Source organism: Carcharhinus amblyrhynchos, chromosome 21, assembly GCF_965287045.1.
Source record: "Carcharhinus amblyrhynchos chromosome 21, sCarAmb.v2.hapA, whole genome shotgun sequence".
Lineage (NCBI taxonomy): Eukaryota > Metazoa > Chordata > Chondrichthyes > Carcharhiniformes > Carcharhinidae > Carcharhinus > Carcharhinus amblyrhynchos.
Window position 1 is genome coordinate 17,793,274 of NC_137344.1, and position 22,424 is coordinate 17,815,697.

General features: G+C 43.4%; 1 protein-coding gene across 2 annotated transcripts in view; it reads right to left on the reverse strand.

Annotated features, from left to right (window-relative positions):
* slc39a11 (solute carrier family 39, member 11) overlaps positions 1-22,424 on the reverse strand; it is a 701,093-nt gene that overhangs the window by 511,742 nt on the left and 166,927 nt on the right. The window contains exon 4 of one of the 2 annotated variants that reach the window (XM_080209531.1): positions 5,805-5,928. In XM_080209531.1, the coding sequence (XP_080065657.1) occupies positions 5,805-5,928 (124 nt within the window). Of the gene's footprint in view, positions 1-5,783; positions 5,929-22,424 lie in introns of both variants that reach the window. The other variant, XM_080209530.1, reaches the window with a different exon arrangement.

Genomic DNA, 22,424 nt, shown 5'->3' on the forward strand with positions numbered 1-22,424 from the left:
TGTCCAGCTCCTGTACGGGTAAATCATCGCACTGACTCTTTCTCAAACCATCTGTCTTCCTGTCCCAGTAACACAGCACAAAAATGGCACCAACTCTGCAACTTTATCTGGGAAAAACAAAGGTGTGGGTTTCGAACCAGAGTCTGTTTTTTGCCTCAGAGTAAAGGAAATACCTCTATCTGCACCCACTAACACTACAGTTAAGAAAGCCCACCAATGCCTCTATTTTCTCAGAAGACAAAGGAAATTTGGCATGTCAGCCACGACTCTCACCAACTTTTACAGATGCACCATAGAAAACATTCTTTCTGGTTATATCACAGCCTGGTATGGCTCCTCCTCTGCCCAAGACTGCAAGGAACCACAAAAGGTCGTGAATATAGCCCAATCCATCAAGCAAACCAACCTCCCATCCATTGACTTTGTCTATACTTCCTGCTGCCTCGGCAAAGCAGCCAGCATAATTAAGGACTCCACGCTCCCTGTACATTCTCTCTTCGGGAAAAGGTACAAAAGTCTAAGGTCACATACCAACCGGCTCAACAACAGCTTCTTCCCTGTTGCTATCAGGCTTTCGAATGGACTACCTTGCATTAAGTTGATCTTTCTCTACACCCTAGCGATGACTATAACACCACCTTCTGCACTCTCTCATTTCCTTCTCTATGAATGGTATGCTTTGTCTGTATAGCGCGCAAGAAACAATACTTTGCACTGCATGTTAATACATGTGACAATAACATATCAAATCAAATCACTGACACACTTCTTCATTTCCAATGATGACTACAGTACAGGTTCCCCAAGGCTCCAAAACCTGACAAGAATACAGTCTCCCCCACCTTGTCCCTGTTGTGAATGTCAGGATTGTAGGGCAGAATGGGCAGGCTGGCTGGCAGGGTCATAAAATTTGGGGCAATGTCATGTGTGCAGTCTCTGCCACCTGTCCAGCCTCCTGTCCCTAATCCTATGCCAATTTTCCACATGTCAAGGAAGATGGTTCACCACCCAAAGCGGGCAGAGGCCAGCCATTTCCCTGACCAATCAGGGACTTCAATGGCCTTCTCCATTTGTGGAGACCAGTAGTGATTCACGCCAGGTTCCCGCTGTGCCAAAGAATCCCGGGAGCAGGGAGAATCTGCCTCGATATTGACGAAACATATCTCAACGGTGATTTAAGTATGATAATCTAGTCCCCGCTTTCCCTGGGCCCCTTACCCCCAGTTCTCTAACAAGAAATAAGCCGATAGGCTTGCGAGAGAAGCAGCCATTTTCCACCCTCGCTGAACCGGAAGACAATTTCCTAGATGTGGCCACCTCACCTTGTGTGGGGTAATTATTTGCTGGATTTTGCCGAAAGAGTTATTTAATATTGGATCTTGTTTGTGAAAAGGGGTGTCTCAGAGTTCAGGTAACAAAGGGACTTGGGGACCAAGGAATAGTTTCATGTAAAATTTTGTGTGTATACCCATGGGTACCCCTAAATGCATTTTGGTTCTTCTTGTCGTTTGTGTGTGTTTTTATTTATCTTTTAAATTAATAAATATTCTTTATCAATTGTTCACACAACGGGGCTGTTTGCTCACAGGATTGGACGCCATTCCTCACATTGGAATGTTCTGGAATGAACTAAGAGGCAAGCAGTGAGCTCAATGACTTCCTGGGCTGTTCACGCTGACTCTTCTCCATCGATTTACTTTAATTCATTGCAGTAACTTTGGATGAAGACCAACTCGAGTTCACAATGAAAAAGGTAAGTGGCGCAGTGTTTGGCATTGATGCCTCATAGCACCAGGGACCCAGATTCGATTTCTGTTTTGGGTCACTGTCTATGTGGAGTTTGCACATTCTCCCCGTGTCTGGATGGGTTTCCTCCGGTTCTCTCCCACAGCCCAAAGATGTGAGAGTTAGGTTGGGTGGCCATGCTAAATTGACCCTAGTGTCAGGGAGATTAGGGTTACAGGAATAGGTGGGATTGTGCTTGGTACAGACTCGATGGGCCAAATGGACTCCTCCTATATTGTATTGTAAGGATAAAAAAAATCAGTAACATAACTGGTTCATTTTCCAGTTGCAGCTGTGCATTCTGTTTATGCAGTGGATTGTAAGCAGCTTTTCACTGGTTGGAAATGTAAAATGAACATTTTTCCACCTTCCGCATTTCTTCTCTGCCGTGCCTTCCTATTTTGCTCGTGGTCTGTGCCAACAGGGCGTGATTACTGAGGCCAGTCCTGTCCTCACCGGCCTTCTGGACAAGTGCCTCAAATTGGGTTCATTCGATCAGAAGCAAGAACCTTGGCTGATCTCTGCTTCTCCGAATTATATTTAGTGTTGGTCTCCACCAAAGCTATTTATAATCATAAAACTAAAATGCATTCATTTAAATTATTTTCCTCACAGGATCTTTCTGCAGCGTACCCAGTTGTTGCTTTCTATGAAGGTTCATTCTCTTCCAAGTGCTTTTATTTTTTTTAATCAGCTACTCGCCCTGTTGAACGAATGTACTAACTGCCTTCGTTTTAGGAATTCCAATCACTACACAGCTAATGGAACTAGCTGTGTTTGACAACAAAATAGGATGTGGTGCTGGAGTGTTCGCACTTAATTACAGTCGGCCACAAAATGCCAATAAATGCACAAAATGAGAAGTAAAATGCAAAAGCTGTGAATAGAGCAAATCAAATTAAATACAAAAAAATTGAGTATCACATTCTTCAGAATCTGACAGAAAACACTTCAGCATTTCAGCGGAGGATGTTTATCTGGACAATTAGCAGCCTGCAAAGAGAACTGAACTGAACAGAACAGGCAGAACAGTTGGGTTAAAAGCCAGTCAGCTACACTGCTGATTCCATTTAGATAGAAACAGGTAATGGGCTTAATAGGCAAAGACGCAGGCTGATAACAACAGTTTCCACAATTTCAGAACGTATAGCTTTCATTCTGTGATGGCAAAACGCGAAGGGCCAAATTAAGGGGGAATCACTTGGGTAAAAATAACAGAAAATGCTGGAAAATCTCAGCAGGTCTGGCAGCAAGTGTTGAGAGGGAACAGAGCTAACACCGACTCAGGATGACTCGTGGCCGGAGCTGAAGACGGCCAGAAATAAGATGAGATTTGCACTGTTGTCGGCGAGGGTGAGGGCTGAATAGAAGGCTAGCAATAGGCACAGGCGAGGGCAAGATTGACAAAGATGTCATGGACAAAAGGACAAAGCGAATGTAAATGGTGGTGACCATGGCTAGGAAGGGTGCCAATAGCGGCAATTTAAGAGATTAGAATGTTTTAATGGCAGAACAAAGGATAACCTAGATAATAACATTTAGAAATGTCTGTCAGGAAAATGTCCACCGGTAATTCTAGAATGAACTATTCATGTTTCTGGCTTAAAGCCTTACTGAGACAATCTCTATTTCCAGTAAGACGTCTCCACTCAGAAGTATTTCTTTGTAGCTGGCAGTGAAAGTAATGAGCCCACATGGGCCCATCTAAAATCTCCCAGTATTAAATGACCATCAATAATTATGACTTGAAGAGAACTCGGCCATTGGTCTGGCCTACATGTGACTCCAGAGCCACACAATAAGGTTGACTCTCAACCGCCCTCGGGTAATAAGGGATGGGCAATAAATGCTGGCCAGCCAGCGACGCCCATGTCCCACGAATGAACCAAAATAAAAAGTTAAGAGATCAACAGATTTTTGGATACTCAGGAAATCATGGGAGATGATCACGCAGGGAGAGTAGAGTTGAGGTCAGACATCATCTTACTGAATGCCTAAGTGACCCATTCCTGCATCTATTGCTTCCGTTCTCAGAACAATACAGCACAGGAACAGGTCCTTCGGCCTACCAAGCCTACGCAGATTCCTAATCATTATTTAGACACACTACTTATTACCCATACGCGGTTTCTACCCCTCTGTTCGCCTCCCATTCATGTGTCCATCAAGGTACGCCTTGAACATTGCTAATGTGCCTGCTTCCATCACCTCCACTTGCAAACACCCACTACCCTGTGTGAAAAACTTTGCGCGCACATCTCCCCGAAACATTCCTTCTCTCACCTAGCATCCTCTTGAACGCTGATGAATATTAAACTGACCTCCATTCAAAACGTCTGCAGGACTTTACCACTAGTTACAGGATCTTGCTACCATGCATGCTCACAAATAATCATACATTTTCAGCATGTGCCACTCTATCTCTCAGTTATTCAAACTCATGATCATTATAAATGCCTGAGCAGGTAGCGTATTTATGGATTCATTGGTCAATTCATCAAAGTTATGCAAAATATGGCAACAGTAATCCTGCTCTGGACACGGTGACATTTTTCTCACAAAAACTCTGCAATGGCTATTTATCATTCGAATCAATTCTGTTCCCGATCCAACAGGTTCCATCACTATTTATATCTACAATTATCCACATTGTCCCCGGAAAAGTCATCACTGATGGTCAGCTGATATGCTGACTCCAAAACGTGAACGCAACTTGATTAATAGGGTCAGCGTGACAAAATTATTTGTCATGCAAACTTCCAAATTCTTTTGCTGCAAACCATAGGGCAGCTTTGTACGCCGAAACACCAGACCGGCCTGTAAGTATAAAACTTTTAGAAGCATGTAGTAATAGAGGACTCGGTAATTAGAGGCCTGGACAGGCGTTTCTGTGACTGCAATCGAAACTCCAGGATGGTGTCTTTAAACTGTTAAGGGAGCATATGCCTCCACACATCTGCAAAAGCTGCATCTTTAGAGATATACCTTGAGCTTCTGCTGTAACATTGTAGAAACCACCTAGACATTATATTCATCTTTTCTACATACAGTGTTTGAATTTTTGCAATAAAGTATCATCCCTTTAACCTGCAACTCAGAATCTGAGAAAAACCAAAACCCATTCTAACCCACTTGCAGGAGTGTGCACCCCATGGCTTACCAGACCCAAGCCTTACATTACCCTACTTCCCGAGGTTTCTTCTAAAACTGTAACTTATTCAGAAGCTTATTAACATAACTGCGGGTACAAGCTTTTTATTTTAAATCCGTTTCCTGTTCAGAGCTACTAGCCTATTCACAGGGTACCCATCAGCACAAAAACATCCCGGTTTCAACAAAATTAACAGCAGACTTTAAGCAAACCACTTTCAGGAATCTAAGATGGTAATGCGGACTAAAATCAGTCATTTTGCAATGATTGCTAATTAATTTTCCACTGCTGCATAGGATTTGCAAGAAAATCCGTTTTTGTATCAATCTTAAAAAATGCTCTTTAATTCTGAAGATTTATATTTAATCTTTAATTCTGAAGATTTATATTTAATCTTTAATTCTGAAGATTTATATTTAATCTTTAATTCTGAAGGTTTATATTTCAGAGGGAGCAACCACAATCTTGTCAATTTGATGACACCTTTAGCGCCTTCCAATTATCTCTGACCTTCACTTTGCAAAGGCCTGGGTGGTGTGAAGAAAGCCTTACTCCAATTATGGGCAGGAGGAGACAGAACAAAGGCTTTGATAGTGCCCCTCAACGCAGAGCTGATCGTACACCACATTAGTTATATAGATTAGAATATATTAGAAAACAGTCAGCAGCCAAAGGAAAGAAGAATTTCATGATTAAATTAAGCTTCAGCAGCAGAACCACCAGAAACTACAATGAAACCCTTAAATTGCCTTTTAAGCTTTTTTTTTTAAAAATAGTGCCCCCCCCCCCACCAACTTTAAAACTTGTTTAAATGTTTGCGTTTGTTGGCATATGACACAATGCTTGCCTGCTGATAATCCGCCTCTACCTATCCGGATGGCAAATTCTTCATCTTGCGTCCGAGCATCTCCCCCGTCATCTTCCTTCTTTTCCTTCACCGGCTTCGGCTCCTGATTGAGTGCAAATGCCATCTGTGGCGCATCATCAATACCCTGGAGAGAGAGAACAGGACGGGTATAATCAGGCAGTGTGCCAGAACTTGCATCTGTTTTCCCCTAGATGTTTCCCTCTGGTATACCTCTTCCTGTCCTGCGGTTTCCCCAGCCCACCTCTCCCTCTCTTTCTTTCTGAGTTATGATGTGGAGATGTTGGACTGGGGTAAACACAGTAAGAAGTCTCACAACACCAGGTTAAAGTCCACCAGGTTTATTTGATGGTAAACACCACAAGCTTTTGGGGCTCTGCCCCTTTGTCAGGTGAGTGTAGAGTTCTGATCACAAACAGAGTTCTGATTATATAAAGGCACACACAGTTCACAGAATACTACAACTCACTTACTGTCCTGTCTGGAGACAATACACACCTCTTTAACCTATGGTTAATGCTATCTCCATTCACATTTTTGCATCTTTAAGATTTGATTAGCTGACTAGCTGTAAAGACTCGCATTCTAATCAGTATTCCATACTGATTTTCAAAAAAAAGGAATGAGGTAATTATTTGAGGAGAAGAGAAGATCTTCAGGGCTACAGATAAAAGGTGCGGAGTGTGGCTGGCTGAGTTATTCTATAAAGAGCACAGCAGAATGAATAGCCTCTCTCTGTGCTGATTCTATGATACATTTTGTTTCCTCCTTATCGGTTGGGGCATAAAGAATTGCAGGTCACACTGCAGCAGTACAGAACCTTAGTTCGGCCTCATTTAGAATATTGTGTACAATTCTGGTCGCCATACTACCAGAAGGATGTGGATGCTTTGGAGAGGGTACAGAAGAGGTTTACCCGGGTGTTGCCTGGCCTTTGAGGAGGGGTTGGATCAACTCGGTTTGTTCTCACTGGGATGACAGGTTGAGGGGTGACCCGATAGAGGTTTACAAGATTACGAGTGGCATGGACAGAGTGGATAGTCTGATGCTCTTTCCTAGGGTAGAAAAGTCAAATACTAGGGGACTCAGTTGAAGGGAGTGGGGAAAAGTTTAGAGGAGACGTGCGAGGTAAGTTTCTTTACACAAAGGGTGGTAAATGTCTGGAACACGCTGTCTGGAGAGGTGGTGGGAGGTACGATAGTGGCATTTAAAGGACAACCAAACGACTAAATGAACAGGATGGGATTGGAAAGGTATGGACTCTGGTTTTAGGTTAGGCAGGCATCATGATTGGCACAGGCTTGTAGGGCTGAATGGCCTGTTCCTGTGCCGTACTGTTCTTTGTTCTCCTTGATCGATCTCCTTCTGAGTTGCCGTACAACAGCACAGCTAAAAATCTATAACATTGCTTGTGGAAACGCCACACCCAGGTGTTCAGCCACACCGTGGAAGCAGACAGAAGAGTAGCCCCAACCTGCAGCAACACCATAGCATCAAATCAGTGCTGTCCTGATAATTTTATACATTGTACATGATGATGCAGTCCTCGTGCTAATAGATAAATGTTTGTCACTAACTTTACTCAGGAACAGAACGATGGCCAACACTGTATTCAGAAAACTTGGTTCAAATTCAGTTCAGGGCATTGCTTCCACCTTTCCACAGCTACCATTAACAACAGAATCTCATCATCATAGAATTCCTACAGTGCAGAAGGAGGCCATTCAGCCCATTGAGCCTGCACCGACAACAATCTCACTCAGGCCCTATCCCCATAGCCCCATGTATTTATCCTGATAATCGCCATGACTCTAAGAGACTGGCCAATCAGCCTAACCCGCACATCTTGGGACTGTGGGAGGAAACCGGAGCACCCAGAATAGACCCACACAGACACGAGGAGAACATGCAAACTCCACAGTCACCCGAGGCCAGAATCGAACCCGGGTCCCTGGTGCCGTGAGGCAGCAGTGCTAACCACTGTGCCACCACACACCTTTTAAAAATCAGTCACCATTACTTGAACCAGGATATCTTCCCACCACAGCTATCTTCATTCTGCATGAAGATCTACTTTAAAAAGTCACATTGTCATTTGTTACCCTGTATTTATGAAGCACATATTGGGCTAATCAGTAAATGTTGTTAATCTATCGGATACATGTCCTTTCAGTCAACTAAAACACGTAAGCAGGTCTCTCCTGCTTAAATTAGTGAGTGCAGGTTTCTTTTTAACAGTGCCATTTTCGCAATAGGCACAGGTCGATTTTGAGGTCAGACAGAACCAAAGAACGTATAAGTATAAGAACTCGGAGCAGGAGTAGGCCATTGGGCCCCTCGAGCCTGCTCCGCCACTCAACATTTATCATATTCCACCTTTTGTGCTTCTCTGCTCACTTCTTATCCATTTCTTCAAACACCTGTTTTCCAGAGAATCTGCTACTGATATCAGAGAGGCGGGGGGGGTGCGTGCGGTGGTGGCGGCGGCGGCGCTGTGAGCTTGATTGTGCACAAAGAGTGAAATAAAAGCAGAAGCTGCTGTTTCTGGATGAAATGGGTAGGGTGAATGAGTCTGAAACATGCTGCCTCTCAGGGGGCTGCCCAGTTTAGTTCTCTTGTCTCAGCTGTGCTCAAGTGGTTTGATAAACCTGTGCGCAGGAAAGGGAAATCTGACACTGTCAAAATGTAATATGTGCCAAATATCTCCATTATCATCTGTTGAGCTCAGATGATGGACTTACTGCTAGACAAGGGACGAGCAGTAAGTACTTCCAGGTCAAATCTAGTACGAGCCTAGATCAGAATGGAGCTTCTTCCATGCTTTCCCTACAGCATGACTTAATCACAAGCTCATTAAAACAGCACCGATGTGAACACTTCCACTCTCTCACCAAGCAAACCTTTGTAGGTCCACCTATCAATCGTTGAGTGATCTAAATCATGCTAAGAACCAGGTTTAAAACAGTGCATGCTTATTTCCTGTGTGGTTACTATGGGGAAGAGGGGTTTCCTTCCCCACCCCACAATTACATTCCACTACATCCAGACCAGGGTTCAAGAGCTGTTATGAATAATTCATCAATTTACGTCACACATAGTTGAGTCCCCAGCACTGATTCTTGTGGCACTCCACAAAGGTACAGTTTGCCATTCTGAAAGACCATAAGATATTAGGAGCAGAATTAGCCATTGGACCCATCAAGTCTGCTTGCCATTCAATCATGGCTTTCGGTTTCTCAATCCATTCTCCTGCCTATTCCCCATAATCTTTGAACCCTTTACCAATCAAGAACACATCTATCCCTGCCTTAAATATAGTCAATGACCCAGCCTCCACAGCCTTCTGCGGCAATGAATTATACAGATTCATCACCCTCTGGCTGAAGAAATTCCTCCTCATCTCAGTTCTAAAGAGTCATTCCTTTACCCTGAGGCTGTGCCCTCAGACCCTCATCTCTTCTTCGAATGCAAACATCTTCCCTACATCCATTCTATCCAGGAGTTTCAGTATTCTGTACGTTTCAATGAAATCCCCTCCTCATCCTTCTCTCCCAAGTTTCACTCCTTAAGGGACCAATGATTACTTAGCCGCTCTTTTCCCCTTAATAAACTTATAAAAGCTTATTCTCCGTTTTTTGTATTTCTTGCTAATTTACTCTCACACACTGTAAATTCTCCCTCGATTTTTTTTAGTCATCCTTTTGCTGGTTCCTAAAACGTCCCAAATCCTTTGGCCTGCCTTTGTGTGTGTGAGTGTGCATGAGGCCTATCTTTTTAAAGCATTCCAAGACTTTTCATTTGATAACACTGTTAACTTCCTGAGTTAGCCACAGATAGTGCATCCTTCTCATGGAGTCTTCATCAATGTTCACATTAATATTCATAAAGACCACAATCTCAAGTTTCACACTCAATGGCAAATGTGCCTGGGAGCTTTTAATTGAACATTTTAACTATGCGAGTGAATACATATTTAGTGGATTTCAAGGTCTTGTAAAATTCTCTCCTAATCGGAGCATCCCAACAGTCAGACTAGGAAATATATTCAGCATTATATCTACATCTTATGCCTGCACATTATCAGTCTACAGATCTTGCCTCCCATTGTCACTTTACGTCACGCTTTTGTGCCAACCTTTTTTTTTTGTTGCAAATTCCTTTGTCCGTATTTATTCTAGGATTTGCCTATTTAAAAACATGACGGTTCAGTTATATAAACTTTATTGCAAGGCAGAAAAATACTACCCTCCTGGACAAACAATTCAAAATGCTGGCTGGAAATTTTTAATCCATCATTTTTCTTCAGAAACTGACATTTCTAACGTCCAAAATAGGGACTTCCAAAAAACAAAAGTCAAGTTTTGAAACTCCCAGTGCTGGGGCTCGATCGAAACTAGATTGAATATCTTGCCTGGTGACCACAGGCAAAGCAGGCAATCATTTTGGACGGCTGTGATGCCACCACCAGCTCTCAAGGTGGTCTTCAGGAGGTGGACAGAAGGCATTTGGAGAGCGGGAGCTGCGAGACAATGGAGGCCAGCAATGATCTTCAGAACTGCTGTTGGGCAGGGTGGAGAATTCCTGTTCCTCCCACTTTCAGCTAAGTATTTTTTGAACAAAATTTGGTCAGCTCAGGGCAACCCAGTTTTGGAGGAAGTGTTAAAGTGACACAAAGCCCTCTGTTTATATATGCTTGTTTTAGTCTCAGGCCTTTACCAATACACCCCACTTGCCATTTGGATGCTTAATTAGTTATACAGGTTTACAGCATGGAAATAGGCTCTTCAGTCCAACTTGTCCATGCCACCCTTTTCTTTCACCACTAAGCTAATCCCAATTGCCTGCATTTGGCCTATTTCCCTCTATACCCATCTCACCCATGTAACTCTAAATGCTTTTTAAAAGACAAAATTGTACCCGCCTCTACTACTACCTCTGGCAGCTTGTTCCAGGCACTCACCACCCTCTATGTGAAAAAATTGCCCCTCTGGATCCTTTTGTATCTCTCCCCTCTCATCTTAAACCTATGCCCTCTAGTTCCACACTCTCCTACCTCTAGAAAAAGATGTTGACTATCTAGCTGATCTATGCCCCTAATTATTTTATAGACCTCTATAAGATCGCCCCTAACTCTCCTATGTTCCAGGGAAAAAAAGTCCCAGTCTATCCAGCCTCTCCTTAGAGGTCAAAACATTAAGTCCCGGTAGCATCCTACTAAATCTTTTCTGCACTCTTTGTAGTTTAATAATATCCTTTCTATACTGGGGTGACCAGAACTGTACACAGTATTCCAAGTGTGGCCTTACCAATGTCTTGTACAACTCAATTGCTCAATTCATGCCTGAAAAACAAACACAAGCCCAACAACTTTCCAGGTCAATGTGTCTTTCCTCATTCCGATTTGATTTCTAGTTAATTTTGAATCAAAGTAATGCACTTTGAAGATAACAACTAAAAAACAATGATTGGTAGGTAAATGCCAGCCCTTTTATCAGTGAAGGGAGGCAAGAGGAGGAAAGTTAAAGGGTGAAGTGAGTTATAAATGTAACAAGGCTGAAGGGAGGATATAGAAGTTGACTTTAAATCGAGACAGAAAGAGAAAAAAAACAGGAGAAATAAAGAGTCAGGGAGAGAGAAACAAAGGACAGAAAGAAAAAAGATGCGTAAAACAAGACAGAAAAAAAACAACTTCACATAAAGAGACCGACCAAAAAAAATTCTCTAACTTACTATGCACCATACTACAAGAGATTGATTTATGATGGTCTAAAGTCTGTCATAATTCATTATGATACCAAGTGATTTTAAATGCAGGCTCCAGTACGTGGAGAAACATTCAGAATGCCAGGCGGGAGATACGAGATATGAAAAGCACTCAAACGCATTAATTAATTGTGTTAGACCCATATCAAAGTTTTTTACCATCTCATTTTTCAATTCATTTAATAAACCCACAACAACAAAAAACATTTGTCTTCTCAAAGTAATTCCACCCTCTGAATAAGGGAATGTGAGGGAACCACAGCAAACAACATCATCTCCGTCAGGGATGCACCACATGACACAACACAACAAAGATCTGTCTAACTGAAAGGTTAACACATGAATCAGCAACAGAGTCTCCTTCTTAATTAAAACACGGTCGCTTGCTTCTATTTCTAACATTCAATAACAAGAGGTCTATTCTTCAGTCACATTCACACCATTATTCAGCTTCACTCCTGATTCCATTTGTCTCTAACACACAATAATGAGATGGCCTGTCCTCCTTAAGAATTGAACCATCACTCTGCTTCAGTAAGGATTTCATTTATTCTGCTTTCATTAGCCGTACTAGAAGCCAAAACAAATTCAACGGCCAATTTATTATTCAAGCAATCAGCTACAAGATTAGCAGTCAACTCGTGCTTTCCCAAATCAAGTATTCTCAAACATTTATGCAGGTCGTGTTACAGGACAGAACAAATAAAGATAAGGACCATAAAGGGGTGTATTTTAATTTCAGGCTGATTTCCGTATGAGTGCTGAGCCGTCAGTTTGACATAGTCCATCATTAAATTCCATAAGGAATTAGGAGAAGGTATGCAGAGTGCGTGGCTGATTGATCAAAAGGGACAGAACTGTGGGAAATATCAAATCCTTGCCCTTAAAACAAATGGCCAAATCCAACGGCAGCTGAAATAATAACATTTTGCATTTATATACTGCCTTTGACCACAATGCGAGTGGTGGGCTTCTGGAATTCACTGTCTGAATTGATGATGGAGGCAGAGAGGCTAAAATCTTTCAAAAAGTACCTGGATTTGAACTTTTAAGTATTGTAAGCTACAGGTCTAGGAACTGGGTGTAGGAAAATGGGATTAGAAGGGGCACCTGGGTGTTCTTGGACTGACAAGGACAAGATGGGCCTAATGGCCTCTTTCTGTGCTGTAACTTTTTACAGCTCTGTAAGAGAAGGTCCCAAAGTGACTCTCAAAATTATCATGCAACATTTGACAGTGTGCCACATAAAGTGACATTAGGACAAGTGCTCAAAAGTTAGTCAAAGAGGTAGGCTTTAAGTGGTGTCAGAATGAAGAAGGTGCAGAGGCAGAGAGGTTTCAGGAGGGGGTTTCAGAGCAGGCTCTGTCGATGGTTGTGTGAAGGAAACCAGTGATATGCAAGACCAGACTTGGAGGGACAAGGTTCTCAGAGGATAAACAACAAAGAACAAAGAACAACCCAGCACGGGAAACAGGCCCTTCGGCCCAACGAACCCGCGCCGCCGCATCACCCTACACCTATTCTACCCTGCGTGTCTACAAATGGAACCCCTAACTTAGCCAGATTCAGGGGAGAATAGTGTCAATTTAGTAAACCAGTCAGCCTAAGAGCACATCTTTGGGGTGTGGGAGGAAACCGGAGCGCCCGGAGGAAACCCACGCAACCACAGGGAGAATGCACAAACTCCCACAGACACAGGCCCAAATCCATGTATCTGCACAGCCAGCAGTGCTAGTCACCGAGCTGTTGCGGCGCCCGTCTACCGGTCCACGATCAAGCACACACACCGACACGAAGTACTAGGCCACTCCCGGAGTCTCCAAGAGCAGCCCACGCATGACCCACTGTGTGCATGCCCCTCGTTTGACAACGAGGTGGACCTCCACCTGCGGAGTAAAAAGACAAAAACGTTAACTTACAAGTCTGCATTTCCGGTGCCTCCCGAGGTTCTGACCTTATTTAATAGCCCCTACTATAACCCTCCATCCTCGTTTCACTCATGTATCTGTCTAACTGAACCTTAAACGAGTCCAACGTTCCTGCCTCCACCACCCTCCTCGGTAGCGCGTTCCATACAGGATGATATGGGATCGAGGTTGTAGGAGACTACAGAGATAAAGGAGGGATCTGAATCTAACAGTGAGAATTTTAAATTTGAGAAACTGAGGTCCAAGATCCAACCTGGGCAAGCAAGAACCGGGGTGATGGGTGAAGGGTACTCGATATGACCTAGAAAAAGGATAGCCGAGTTTTGCGCAGGAAAATGGAGGAGAGGTCAGTAAAGTGTTGAAACTGTCAAGTCAAGAAGTAACAAAAGCACAGATGAAGTGCAGATGTTACCATTGAGGCAATAATTGCTGGGGTATTTAATCCCATTTCTCAACAAGACTAGTGTTAAGTGTTGTGCGATGTGGATGGATTTCCTCCAGGTTCTCAATTTTTCCTCCCACAGTCCAAAGATATGCAGGTTAGGTTGACTGGCCGTGCTAAATTGTCCCTTAGTGTCAGGGGAACTAGCAGGGTAAATATGTGGGGTTACAGAGATAGGGCCTGGGTGGGATTGTTTTCAGTGCAGGCTTGATGGACTGAATGGCCTCCTTCTGCACTGTAGGGATTCTATGATTCTACCCTCTGAAGAAATAGTGTAACGTTAGATGGGTTACAGGAAAAATCCATCCTTCAGATGTATATCCACCGTCAGCTACAAAATATTCATCACTTTTTATCAGACAGAACATTTTCACAAGTACGGCAGATTCAGACAGTCAGCAATTAATATGCAAAACTGCAAGACTTGAATATAAACACCTTGCTGATAACTGAACAGACGCTCGAGACTTGCTACCCCTTGCTATCATGAAAAATACTGTGCGGTTTGAGGGTAGCACACAAACGTACAAAGAGACAAATTAGGAACAAGAGTAGACCTTTTGGCCCATTGAGCCTGCCCCTCACCAGTGGAGAACTGATTTACCTCTGTCTTAAAGCCTGAAAAGGGCATTGGAGGAAAACAGCTTTTAAGACTTTTTTTTCACCAAAATATAATAAAAATATTAAATATCATTCCATATAAGTTACTGTGTATGCCTTCCCAGGAACAAGATCTACAAGCAGGATTCATCATTTCAATAATCATTAACAAGGTTTAAATTAAATGTTAAAACTGTAAATCTTTGGTCACAGTGTAATTAACGTTTGGTTCAACCAATTACATTAAACTCCTTCAGGAATTACACCCCCTCAATCACTTCAAAGAAATGACAAAACAGGGCTTCACAAATCATAGTCACAACTTGGGTTGTTTCATGGATAATATTCAACTCCTAACTGGCAATGATTCTATCATTTTGTCAGATACTGGGGGGTAATCTATAATTAACCCAACATTGCAGAGGTTACTCCTCTATAAATTAGCACAAGGTTGGAGAGGTCCAACTTTTTACTGTAAAAAAATTAGATGCAACGGATCAACACAATATCCTTCAGATGTTAGGCTGCTCAATTGGTACTGGCAATACACAGCGCTGAGACACCTCAATTAGCATTGACTTGCTCATTGATAGTTGTTTGAACATGTACTTTTGTATAGATATAGTGGAAACGCAAACTTTGGGGAGGAGTAATTGACAGGGCAGAGTTTCTGAAAATAGGATACATTAAAGTCTTCTTCAGCAATCACTGGCTAATGAGTCTGACTGTCCATCTATGTGTTACTGGTCATGGGTTGTGTGTGTCCTTGCATGGCTGATGAGCCCAATCCTAGAACCACATCTTCAACCACACGCTTAGCAGGTGCTTTTGGAAGGTGGGTTTGGTCCTTGGACTCAAGATTGTTCGTATTCCTTTCTCAAGCTCCATTTCTTTACTCCCTCTTGTCATCAGCTGTTCTCAAAGTGTTGTGTCCCTTCAGTCAGGAGGTTCCTCCAAGTAGGTCCCTTCTGAGCAAGAGTCTCCCAGGCATTGATGTCTATGTTGCATTTCTTGAGGTAAACCTTCAGAGTATCTTTGAAGCACTTCCGTTGTCCTCCTCTGGATCGGGAGCCTTTCCAGAAATTGGGGAAAGATGACTTCCTTTGGAAATTGCGACTCTGACGTCCAAAGCACATGGCCAGCCGAGTAGGGTTGGTCTCAGATGAACATGGCCTCAATGCTGGTGCTCTTGGCTCCTTTAAGGTCACTGATCTTAGCACGCCTGTCCTCCCAGCTGATGCGGATGTCAAAGTGATTTTTTTTAAAAGATTTTATCCCTTTGTCAGAATTACAAAGTTAATGCAGACTGGACGGTGCAAGTCCCTAATCCATCTCCTGGTTTACTCCAAAAAAACAATTCAAATGGAATCGAAATTGTGGTCTCCACAAGAAGGGACATACTAGATCCAAGCTGACAAGAACAGGCATTACATCCAATCTCATACTTGTTTGTTTTTTTTTGAATATACCATCTTTGTAAATATTTTGAAAAAACATTGCAAACTTTGCAAAATGGCCAACACACAAAGTGCAATAATATTCAGGTTCTCCACATACCCCCCAATTTCTGACAAAATGACAGAATCATTGCCAGTTAGAAGCTGAATATTATCCATGAAACAACCCAAGTTGTGACTATGATTTGTGAAGCCCTGTTTTGTCATTTCTTTGCAGTGACTGAGGGGGTGTAATTCCTGAAGGAGTTTAATGTAATTGGTTGAACCAAATGTTAATTACACTGTGACCAAAGATTTACAGTTTTGACATTTAATTTAAACATTGTTAATGATAAGTTACACTCTGAGCTGCTTCAATGCAGACAAAGAAACATTAGAGACCTTTCAAAATGGTCACTCCAAAAGGTGCAAAATTTGTCTACATAGATTGGCTTGCACTCAGAGGTGCTTCAATGCAATGGAGATACATGTAATATTTACTGCATATAATCAGTGAGTCATTCAGCCCCAGGGGGTTCTGTTCCCCCCAGTTCACTGTAGTTGAAAGGTCTCAGACAGCGACCTTCCCCATTCCACCTCCACAGCAGCTGCCCCAAGCTTTAGTGTGTCCCCCAGCACATAGTCCTGGGCTTTGGAATGTGCCAGTCGGCAACACTTAACATGCAATGAGTTGGTCACGAGTCAGGTCAGAACTGAAAAGATCCTCTTGAACATCCACCCCAGAGACCAGTGCACATTCAGATATTAGTTAAACTATCTGCTCATGTTTATATTATTCTGCAGAACATAAACATGAAGAATGATAGTGCTCCTTGCTACTTTGCCAAATAAACCCTGAAGGACCAACTCTGCCAAGTCCATATTACTGACCACAAACCTGAATAAATTACTGTTACAGTGTTCTAATACAACACTTCCTAAATCCTCCCCGGAATCTCCCAACTGTACTTGGTGGCTCAGCACTTCCTTGTCAAAAGGTCATGGGGTTTAAATCCCCAGTCGAGATTTAAGCACATGATCCAGAATGACACTTCAGTGCACTGCTGAGAGAGATTTTCAGATGAGACATCAAACCAAGGTCTTCTCCCTCAGGTGAAGGTAGAAGACACCATGGCACCATGCTTTAAAGAAGAGCAAAAAAAGAGTTTCATGCACTCCCTGGCCAAAATTCATCCCTCTACCAACATGACTAGAATTCATTTGTAACCTCGTTGTTGTCTTTGGGAGCCGGCGGTGTGTCAATCATTGACTGTCACCTTTCCCTACAGCAGTGATTAGCTTTCTGTATAAAGCATTTTGGGATTCTCTGAGGATATGAAAGCTGCAATATAAATGTGTCCAGGTAAAGCTCCATTATCGCCACCGGCAAGCTAATGTTCAGAATGATTACACTGACAATCAGCTTATTCTAGCCAGCAAAAACTGCTGAAGTAAAATAAGTATTTGTTTAAAGTTTAAGTTTAAAAGTTGAAAGTTTTAAAGTCTATTTATTAGTGTCACAAGTAGGCTTACATTAACACTGCAATGAAGTTACTGTGAAAATCCCCTAATCAACACACTTCAGTGCCTGTTTGAGTACACTGAGGGAGAATTTAGTGTGGCCAATGTACCTAACCAGCACATCTTTCGGACTGTGGGAGGAAACTGGAGCACCCGGGGGAAGCCCACGCAGACATGGGGAGAACATGCAGACTCCGCACCGAAAGTGACCTAAGCTGGAATCAAACCCAGGTCCCTGATGCTGAGGCAGTAGTGCTAACCACTGTGCCACCTTGCATAGTGGTTAGCTTTTTGCACTTGTATATGTTATTTGTAATACATTTTTGACACGTTTGTAGATCGTTGTGCTTTTTGTTCGTACTCTGCTCAGCTCCTCTTAATGACTGAGATTTCACTGCATCATTTCAAATCGTGTTGGTTTGCGTCCGATGACTCAAGAGCTGAAACAGGCGTTACAGACAAAACTGAGAAGAAAATCTAAACCTCTTATTCTTAAATACAGTCGTCTAGTTTCCTCTGTCATAGCTTTTCTTATTAATGCAATCCAGGGCCATAAGCGAGCCAATGAAAGCAATTTAGCCAGGACAATCTTATTCAAGTATCTGCCAGGCAACTGCGATTAATCCTTACGGCTGTGTGACGGGGGTTAATACTTCACAAGTGAACCAAGACTTTGTTCTACTCATACCTCAACATTAAAGAATTAACTAATTCACTAAAAGAGGGACTGAATCTGACTTAAGTAATTCCCAGAAGTAAATCTGAACAATCCATAAACTGCTTTAACGATTAATGGTTTAACAGTTGTGTTTTGTTACTTCATTACAAATTGGCGTTTTAAGCTCTAACCACAGACTCTGCCCAGAGCCTGAAGCAGCAAATTATACTTTTATGGAATACACGACGGATACTGTTTGTCACCCATCCCACCGAGCGGCACGATGCAACAGTGGTTAGCACTGCTGCCTCACAGCGCCAGGGATCCAAGTTCAATTCCAGCCTCAGATGGCTGCCTGTGTGGGGTTTGCATGTTCTCCCAGTGTCTGCATGGGTTTCCTCCAGGTGCTCCCGTTTCCTCCCACAGTCGAACAATGCACAGGTTAAGTCAGTTGGCCAGGCTGAATTGCCCCTTAGTATCAGGGGGATTAATAGGGTAAATACATGGGGTTACAGGGATAGGGCTTGTGTGGGATTGGTGTTGGTGCAGGTTTGATGGCCTCCTTCTGCATTGTAGGGATACTATGATACTGTTCTATTCCATGATTCTAATTGCCCTTGAACTGAGTGGCTTGCCATCATCATTTCAGAGGATGGTTAAGACATTGCTGCAAGTCTGTTCACACATATAGGCCAGGCTGCGTAAGGGTGGCAGATTTTCTTCCCTTAAGGGCAGAAGTGAACCAGATGGATTTTTACACCAACTGATGGCAGTCTGATGGTCACCAATGGTGAGATTAGCTTTCAATCCCAGATTTACTGATTGAATTTAAGTTCCACCAGCAACCATGGTGGAATTTTAACCCCTGACCCCAAAGTGTTAGCCTCTGGCTGGGATTTTCTGTTCCTATTCTTCATGGACAGCCTTGGCAACTGGAGTAGAAAGTCTCGCAAGAGGCCTAAATCGTGGTTTATATCAGTAGAAGATCACTCCGTGATCATCCCCTCTCATCACCAGTGACCTTTTGAGTTTCCTACCATTCAAACTCACTTCCATTCTTTAGCATATCATTATCGGGCACCCTGCAGCAATCAGTCCCCCTCCGCCACCCCCCCGGCAACATTCAAATATCTGCTCACAGTGGGATGACACCACAATGGCACGAATCACAACAACTTCAAAAGGTGCAAGCCTGGTGAGGCGGCCTCTGAGGGAAGTTCAGAGATGGACGCAGAGCTTTCTGTTCATCCAGTGGAAGGTACTCTTCAGTTAAAGGCAACAAAATGAAAGCAAACTTACTCCAAACTTATTGACCAGCAAGGTGGCACAGTGGTTAGCACTGCTGCCTCGCAGCGCCAGGGACCCAGGTTCAATTCCCGGCTTGGGTCATTGTCTATGTGGAGTTTGCACCTTCTCCCTGTGTCTGTGGGAGTTTCCTCCGGGTGCTCCGGCTTCTTCCCACAGTCTGAAAGACGTGCTGATCAGGTGCATTGACCCGAACAGGAGTGTACTCGAACAGGCACCGGAGTGTGGCAACTAGGGGAATTTCACAGTAACTTCATTGCAGTGTTAATATAAGCCTTACTTGTAACTAATAATAAATAAACTTTAAGTTCCAACAGATGAATCAAAGAAAATGGTGTAAGAAAGAAACTTCATTACTCCAATACTTGAGGCCTCACCCTGGACCATACCAGGCAATTTAACAATTCCCAACAGGTTCTTATTTATACTGAGTCAGCTGATCATCACATCAGTGTGTCATTGGTTGCACAGTTAGTTGGGTCAGCTGATTCTTACAACGTGAGCCCATTGTTCACACTACAACAGGTCAAATGTTATCATTGCTTACATTCTAACACTCGCTACTCTGTACCATTTCCTCAGAGAAGACAAGGGGCACCAGGACAGGCATTAGGGGAAGTGGTAAAGGAGAACAGCAGAGACAAGTGGTTACTGACAAAAGGACTTCTCACAGAGGCACCAGTGCCTGCAGGGGACAACACACTGGGCCTGGAGGTTGAAGGCACCAACCCTGCAGGGCAATGGAATTGGGGAAAAGGCTTGGGGATAGAATTGGGTAAGGTTGGGGGTTGGGAGGTGGGGATGGGAACTCAGTACCACAAGAGGAAGAAAACCAAATTTTGAAATGACTGTTCCTGAGGACACCTTATTCTGCTGCTGGGCCATTGGCTCCTTGGAGGGCCCTGGCACTGAGGGTGGAAGCCTGGGCTATTGCAGAGTGGGTGAACAGTCATCACAGACTGACAGATCCACTCAAATATTGTTGGAGGGGCACAGTGATCTACAAGCTCATTAATAACAAGGACAAATCTAATTAATGGTGAGGCACATCAGTAATGAAAATTCCCTCAGAGCTCAGACTTGTTCAGCTACAACTCAATTAACATGTCTGGAGTCTGAATGTTCACTAAATCACCACTGATGTGTATGAGTGCTGGACTGCTGCTCAGCAGTTAACCCTTAACACAGTGATCTCCACATTCAGCAACTGCTATGGTTTCCCTGCACGATTGGTTGATTGGGAAAGCATGTACATCTCCTTCAACAGTGAGAACTGGTACAAAAGTTTGTTTAATAGTTTAAAAGTTTAAAGTTTATTTATTAGAACATAATAAGAAATAGGAGCAGGAGTAGGCCATCTAGCCCTTCGAGCCTGCCCCGCCATTCAATAAGATCATGGCTGATCTGTCGCTGCTCAGTTCCACTTTCCCGCCCTCTCCCCATAACCCTTAATCCCCTCTCCTATCAAAAACCCATCAACCCGCGTCTTAAAAATATTTAGCGAGGCAGCCTCCACCACTTCAACGGGCAGAGAATTCCAGAGATTCACCACCCTTTGAGTGAAGAAGTTCCTCCTCAACTCCGTTCTAAACCGCCCCCCTTTTATCTTGAGGCTGTAGCCTTACATTAACGCTGCAATGAAGTTACTGTGAAAATCCCCTAGTAGTCACACTCCAGTGCATCTTTCAGACTGTGGGAGGAAACCGGAGCACCCAGAGGAAACCCACGCAGACATGGGGAGCACGGGCAAACTCCGCACAGGCAGTGACCCAAGCTGGAAATCAAATCTGGTCCATTCATCACCAAGTGTGGCCCATGGAGAACCTCCCTCTAATTCTCCTTCTTGCTGCAGAGACAACTGCCCATGGTGATTATAAGAAGGTCCTAACAACAGAATGTAAGGTGACCCACACATCATATTAGGGAAGCATGGTGGCACGGTGGTTAGCACTGCTGTCTCTCAGAGCCAGAGACCTGGGTTTGGTCCCCAGCCTGGGTCATTACCTTTGTGGAGCCTGTACATTCTCCCCATGTCTGCTTGGGTTTCCTCCAGGTGCCCTGGTTTCCTCCCACAGTCTGAAAGACATGCTGGTTAGGTGGCTTGGCCACGCTAAATTTTCCCTCAGTGTACCCCAACAGGCACCAGAGTGTGGCGACTAGATGATTTTTCACAGTAACTTCATTGCGGTGTTAATGTAAGCCAACTTGTGACACTGATAAACAAACTTGAAACCTCTCTGACATTGCTTGTTCGCATGTCCAGCATCACACCACTAACAAGCTCTTGATGTGTCCTGGAGTGTTCAAGCTTGGAAGGGATAGGATTTTTATTAAGCCTAACAAGAGGTAAAGAACAAGGGCTGGAAAATGGAGTCCAAGGCTACATCAGCCATGATCTAATGTAATGACGAAGAAAGCACAAGAGGCTGAATGACCCACTCTTGTCCCTAATGTTCCTCTACTAGAAATGATGAGGAGAGTAGGTTAATCCTTCTGTTAATTAACCATGTAATATAATGAACCACTTGGCAATTTGCTTCAGCTGGAATCTCTCCAGCTGTTACTAATGAAAAGCCATCCTGAGCCCCACACATCTGTCCAGCTGTCAAGATCAAGTAAATGTGATTTATTTATGATTATAAAAATAAATTAAAATGCATGTTCAAGAGCCATTCTCACTGGTATCATCAAGTTTCCTTGTGTCACTTCACATCTTCCTCAACACAATCTGCTTTTGACTTTAATTCATACATTGTGAACATTTTACATGCAGCAGATATCGCAATAACAGACTTGCTGGCGGGACGGCTCAAAAGCTCATTTGTGCTTTTACAATAAAAATACTTTGTGAAAAATATGCGAAGCACAGTGCGGGAAGATCAAGAGCGCGAACCAGAGGGCACGGACCAGAGAGCGCGAACCAGAGAGTGCGAACCAGAGGGCACGGACCAGAGGGCACGGACCAGAGGG